The sequence below is a fragment of the Pan paniscus genome, chromosome 19, assembly GCF_029289425.2.
Source record: "Pan paniscus chromosome 19, NHGRI_mPanPan1-v2.0_pri, whole genome shotgun sequence".
NCBI classification, from domain to species: Eukaryota; Metazoa; Chordata; class Mammalia; order Primates; family Hominidae; genus Pan; species Pan paniscus.
The window spans coordinates 62145350-62152171 of NC_073268.2; the positions used below are offsets into that span (position 1 = coordinate 62145350).

The 6822-nt window shown below is 43.4% G+C and overlaps 1 protein-coding gene across 1 annotated transcript in view; it reads right to left on the bottom strand.

The window, feature by feature from the left end:
* Positions 1-1039, bottom strand: part of DNAH9 (dynein axonemal heavy chain 9) — a 380960-nt gene extending 379921 nt beyond the window's left edge. The window contains exon 1 of the mRNA XM_003818106.6: positions 605-1039. Within this exon, the coding sequence (XP_003818154.4) occupies positions 605-1021 (417 nt within the window). The 5' untranslated portion in view covers positions 1022-1039. The remainder of the gene's footprint in view (positions 1-604) is intronic.
* Positions 1040-6822: the final 5783 nt, after the last annotated feature.

Here is a 6822-nt window from a genome sequence, read left to right on the forward strand (position 1 = left end):
GCTGGCACAGGGCTGACCTTTGCTAAATGGTTGGTAATGAATGAATGAGATGAAAATCAAAAGCAAATCACTACCCACCTCCCCCTCCCATTTAACTGCTCTCCAGAAGTAGGCACTGTTTATAGCCATCCACCTCCTTCCACCCCACTGATCCATCAGAAATGCCGTCTTGTTCACCACTTCCCATCTTCCTCAGATCTTTCCAATTTACAGGAGGGATTACGAGACGCTGATTTTGAAAGTAGTCAGGACCTAGGCACTCTTCAGATTATGGTCTTCCCCTGACTTTGGCTGGAACCCAGACCCGGACTGACCCAAGCCTTAGCCCCTTTCCATTCTCATTCTGGCCTGGCCTCCACCCAGATCCCTCCCTCCGGACCCACCCGACTCCGCCCCTAACCCCATCCCATTTTCTTCCTGACTTCAGGAACTTGCCTCCTGGTTGTGCTCCCTCCACAGCCTCGCCCCTCTGCCTATCACTCCGCCCCTTGGACCTCCCCTGCAGCTTCGCCCCGCCCCCTCTGGCCCCGCCTCCGTCCCTTAAGGCTCCTCCTCCCCTCCCCCACCCAGCTTTAGCCGCGCGGGGACACTAACCCACCCTCACCTCCGAGAACAGCGCGGCTAGGTGCTCCAGAGGTGCCGCGGGCAGGTCCCCGCAGACCACTGCGCCGCGGAAGCTGTCGGGCCCTGGAGGCTCGGGCCCGGTGCGAAGGAAAAAAAGCGCCTTAGCGCCAGCCAGGCCCGACTCAGGTCCCACCTCCAGCCCGGGTCGTACTGCCAGGCCCCTGGGCCCGGGCCGCACCACCAGCAGCGGCCGCGGCCCCTCGGCAGCATCGCGGCCCAGGAAGGCCTGGAGCAGCTGCTCCGCCTCAGCACTCCCCGCGCAACGCTCCCAGGCGCCCGCAGCCGGCCGCAGGCTCATGGCCACGTAGGTCCCCAGGAGTCGCAGTCGTCGGTCGGCGCCGGGTTCCCCATCCGCGTTCTCCGCCGCGAGCGCGGCCCGCTCCTCCGCGAGCCGCATCGCGCGCGGCCTCCAGCTGCATCGGTTTCCCTAGCGACGGGGACGCGGCCAGGACTCACTCCTCTGCTCCCTTCCTATTGGGCACTGACCCCTGGTCCCGCCCCTTCCAGGCTAATAAGGTAGGAGGTGTACGCGGGAAGGGGCGGGGTCGCGTCGCTGTTGCTAGGACACCAGCCGAGACTCGTACTCGGTGTCTGCCTGGTGTATTGGGAGTGCTGAAGTGTGACCGTGGAGCGCAATGGCTTATTGATGGGCTGCGTGGAGAGGAGATCAAGCATATAAATGCTGTTAAGGATCGTTTTGGCCAAGGTCGAATTAGAGTCTTTAGAGGTCTCCAGACACTGAAAATAGCGTGGTCCTCTCACCTCTATCCTAAATGCGCAATCCAGACTTAAACACAATGCCAAATCATAAAACAGATTTAAGGAGATTCAGTGAATTTTATTTCTTTTCCATGATGGCAAATTAAACACTTCAGAACAGTGCTGTCCAATAGAACTTTCTGCGATGATGGAAATGTTTTCCATCTGTTCTAGCCACGCATGGCCTATAAAGGAGGTGAAATCTGCTCGTCCCACTGAGGAAATTTTTAATTTTACTTAATTTTCACTTAAAATTAAATAGTCACATGTGACTGTAGTTATATTGAACAGCTCAGCTTCAAAATTTTAATATCAAGTTTTTTTAAGTTTTCTTCCGTGCCTTTCTTTGCCCATGTTTTTTAAGGCATGTGCTTAATCTTCTAAAAATGTAACCAAACTGTAAGAGGCTTGTTTTTGTTTCTGCTGTTTTTGAGACAGAGTCTTACTCTGTTGCCCAGACTGGAGTGCAGTGGCCGGATCATAGTTCACTGCAGCCTCAAATCCCTGGGCTCAACTGATCCTCTGGTCTCAGATTCCCTAGGAGCTGGGAATACGGGCGCCACCACATCCAGCTAATTTTAAAAATTTTTTGTAGAGATGGGTCTCGCCATGTTGTCCAAACTGGTCTTGAAGTCCTGGACTCAATTGATCCTTCTGCCTCAGCCTCCCAAAGTGCTGGGATTATAAGGATGAGCCACCATGCTAGAGTTTTTGACTTCCATGGGTATGACCACTAATCAGTTCTTACTAAATGTAGCAAAGTACTTGTAAATATGCAGGATGCTCAGAACCTTCCCATCCTGCCCTATACCTGGATATTGGCTTCAAAAAGGGATAATATAAAGTGCCTTGCCTGACTTCAGAAATTAGCATTTGTTACCTGCTTAGTCCTTCTCCATGGTCGGGATAAACAGCTTGGCCCTTTGCATGCATGTAAGGTGACAGTGCATGGGTGCTGAAAAAATGGACAAACAACTTGGGCAGCATGAGGTCTGCAGGACTGAATGAGCTCCCCTCTGCCCTGCCATCCTCCCTTTAGTCACCTCCCAGGGACTGCTGAGTTTCTGGGTAAAAGGAATGTTTATAATGGGTTTCAAAGGAATATTAACAGAATAAGCACTTATCAATGGCAGCTTGGCTAACAAGAGCCCCTCAGGAAAACACCAGTGGTTGGGAAGTAAAATGATTGATTTCATAATAACTGGAGCAAAGGAGTTGCTGTAATAAAAAATGTTCATGTTAGAAATGAATCTTTATGTTTGTAAAGGGTGTTTCATCATTGCTGGATTAAACAATAATCAACCAACTATGAGGAAAGGGAAAAAGTGGGAAACTAAAACAATTTTTAGGATGAATTTGGTAACTGACATTTCAAGAAGAAGCATCAGGGAAAAATAGTAATGTCAGGGGCTTCTTACACATATTGTTTTTTGTTTATCTTTGCACATAGGAAGGCATCGTTATTGTTTTAGTGCTTAGGGACTTCAAATGTGTCAACTATGCTCATGTTTCGTATACAGAGTGACTTCAGGACCATTAACTTTCAGTAAACCCTTGAAATAAAATTTCTGCCACCTCACTGTGGCTCTATTATGCTGTTAATCTCCTATGTCCCCTTGCCCCAACATAGATAAAAATAGGAACACAGGAGTCTGTGAATATGACTTAAAGATTTCTGTGTAAGGTGAAGGCTCCTGAATATTAGCAATCCCAGTTTTTAATTTTCTCTCCAAAAAGATACCTTATCTGCATTTTAGAAGGTGATTGGTGGGAGGCATTGATATGGGATTATTGAAAACAACTGACATTTTAAAATATTGTATAATTATGACAAAAATATCCCCAAAATATATTAGTTATCTATCACTGTATAACAAATTACCCCCAAACTTATCAGCTTAAAAAGCAATAAACATTTATCTCACACAGTTTATGGGGGGTCAGGAATTTAGGAGCTGCTTAGCTCGTAGTTATGGCACAAGGTTTCTCATGATGTTGCAGGCAAGATGTCATCAGGGGCTACATCATCTGAAGGCTTGACTGGGGCTGGAGGAGACTCTTCCAAGATGGCTTACTCACATGGCTAGTGGGTTAGTGCTGGCTCTTGGCAGTAGACTTCAACTTCTTAGCATGTGGAGCCCCCTTGGGTATCTGAGTGTCTTTGTAATGCTGTGACTGTCTTCCCCCGGAAGAAGTGATCTAAGAGAGAGCAAGGCAGAAGCCTACAGTGTCTCTTATGACTAGCCTTGGAAATCACACACTGTCATTTCTGCAATTATCTTATTAGTTACAGAAGTCTTCCCTATTCAATATGAGAGGGAATTACATGAGGATGTGAATACCAGGAGACAAGAATCACTGGGTACCATCTTGGAGGCAGGCTACCACCAAAAGTAAGGGAAAGAATGAATTTGCATAAGATGTTCAGCTAAAATAATTTCCATTTTTTAAATTGGAAACTTGAACTCAGTCCCATGAGCGTAATATTTGTAGTAATCATATTTTTTGTTTTAAATGACTATGCACAATTCCTGTTCGAGACTTTTGGTCATGATCTCTTTAAATTCTGGATAGTCGCTCGTGATGAGAAATTTGTTCCCACAAGCAAGTAATATGAAAGTTAAAGCCTTTCAAAACCATTCATAAATTAGCAGTTGACATTATATTTACAGAATCTAACAGCTCTTTCTTTTCTTCCTTGACAAATGTTACATTGAAAATCTTTTATGCTGCTAATAGATACTGAATCTAACCCAATCTTTTCATATCAAATATTTCAAAATAATGATGAAGTTCTAATTCAAATAATGTGCATGAATTATTAGAATAACCTCCTTGCAGCTATCTTGGATACTATTAATGTGAATATCAGACACAAATAGGGATCTCTATGGGATCCAAGAATAGAAGGACAGTGTATGCTGCCTGTGACTACATCCAGGAGACATGCATAAGAACATCAATGGTTGCACTGTAGCAACTTCAAAATAATGGGAAGCAAACCAAGTGTCCATCAATAGTAGAATGGATGAGTAAATTGTGTTATATACTATTCATGACGTATAATACTCTACAGCAGTAAAAATAAATAGACAATAGTCACATGCATCAACATGGGTAAATCCTAAAAGCATAATGTTGAATAAAAATAGGAAAGTTACAGAATAATTTAGTGTTACATTTGTTAGAAGTTTTAAACTAGACAATATGTTGTAAGAGGCACACACATATGTAGTAATCTAATGAAAAGTAAAGGAAAGATTATCACAATTCAGATTTTGATCACTCCTTGGGGGAATTAAAGAAGCATGGGATGAGTAAAGGGAACACAGGGCCCTTTTAAGTTCCTGATAATGTTTTATTTCCTAACTTGGCTTGTGAGTTTTCATTTTGTCATTCCTCTTAAACTGTACATACATATTGTACTTATGAAGCATCTATGTTGTCTGGGGTATAGACCCTGGGGTTTGTCATTACACGCCATGAAAATTTAGGAGATGGACACACAGGAGGAGTCAGGAGCAGAGGTTTAGTAGGCAGAAGAGAAGGGAAAGAGAAACAGCTTTCTCTGTAGAGAGAGGGGGGTCTCCAAGCAGAAAGGACCAGCTGGTGGTCAATGCGCCAGATTTTATAGTCAGGTTTGAGAAGGCGGTGTCTGATTTACATAGGGCACACAGATTGGTTCTATCAGGTATAATGTTTATGTAGTGCAAGCGGAAGGCTGGTTGTCCTACTCTAATCTTATTATGCAAATGGACTTTTTAGTTGATTGGTGCCATCTTGTCTGTTCCTTACTGTACACATGGCTGGCAGAGAAGGGAAGATGGAGCCGCCATCTTGAACATGTCTAGTCCCTAGTTCCTGTTGGCATTCACCTGTGCAAGCTTCCAGCTTGCTTGTGTATGTCTGCAGCTGGACTTTACAGGCTGCTCTTTGTTAGAAAATGACTTGGGGCTGCTGTTCATTAAAAAGAAAAGCCTTACCGAGGACTCCCATACAATTCTGCCTAAGTAATTTCTTCGTAACTCCTGTGTCATGTGAATATGTAATATAAGTCAGAATAAAATAAAACAAACAAACGTGCCATTTCATGTACTCTGAATGCTGTGGGGAAATTCATTTCAGTTACTGAGAATCAATGTATAGATGTTCATTTAAATGCTAATAACTCATTAGATTTATAAAATTACATATCAGATATCCTAAAAATTGATTAAGTCTGTTACTTGTGACTTCTTTTTCATAAAATCCAATTGGCACTATTCAGTCTTTATGTTACTTACTGGTTCTATTAAACTCAGCTGATTCCTGATTCAACGTGTGGAAGCAACCTCCACCTCCCGGACTCAAGTGATTCTCTTCTTGTGCCTCAGCCTCCCGAGTAGCTGGAATTACAGGCACACACCACCATGCTTGGCTTCTTTTTGCATTTTTTTGTAGGGATGGCTTTTCGCCATATTGGCCAGCCTGGTCTCGAACTCCAGGCTCAAGTGATCCACCTGCCTCAGTCTCTCAAAGTACTGGGATTACAGGCGTGAGCCATTGTGCCCAGCCAGGAATTTACTGTTGAAGAGAAGTCAGAAGCCAGCTTCATTTTATTCTTTTGTAGGTAACATGTTGAAACTACATGATCATTTAGGGGATTTTTAAATATCTCCCTTTTAATTTTTATGATTCAGAAAAATGTTTTAGGATAAAACTAAAGCCCCATGTAATTGATCTTTGCCTGAAATTATAAAAGCCCATTCAGTTCTCATAATGAACTGTTTCTTCACAGCAGGAAAGATTGTTCTATGGAATCTTGGATTATGACTTATTTTCCATATGCACTTTCTAGTCTGATTTTCTGGAGAGGTAAACTGATAAAGTGTGCTAACAATTCCAAGTAGGGGATACAATTTGAGATATTAATTGAGGTTTCTCATTCCTATATGTTCTGATGCTGTCCTGCGGCTCTCCACACAGTGAGTTAACATTTAATCCCTCAGGGGAGTGTGAATACAGCCTAAAACAGCTCATTGATTCTGAATAGTTTTTAAACACATAGCAGAGACAATAGCTATGAAAGCTATGCTGTTTTTTTTCTTGTATTGTAATAGGTGAGCTTACAGGGAGAACAGATTTATGTTGTATTATTTGTTGTAATTCTAAGAGCTTGGCTTTGAATATATAAGGCATAATCTGAAAGACTGAGAGGTTAGAGCGTATTTGCTAAACCATGGATGGATAAGAACGCATAGCAATATGATAAGCAGATTTCCTTACAAAAAAGAGATAAGGACTCTTTCTGGGATTGGGGAGAGAGACTAGGGAAGTGGAGTAGAGGAGCAGAAGACACTATGGATATGGCTGCAGAATTCTTGACCCTTTCAGGTAGGTCCAGGGAATGAGATGAGATGACAGCTACTACAGAAATTCTGAGTGTCCAAGAGAAGGGAA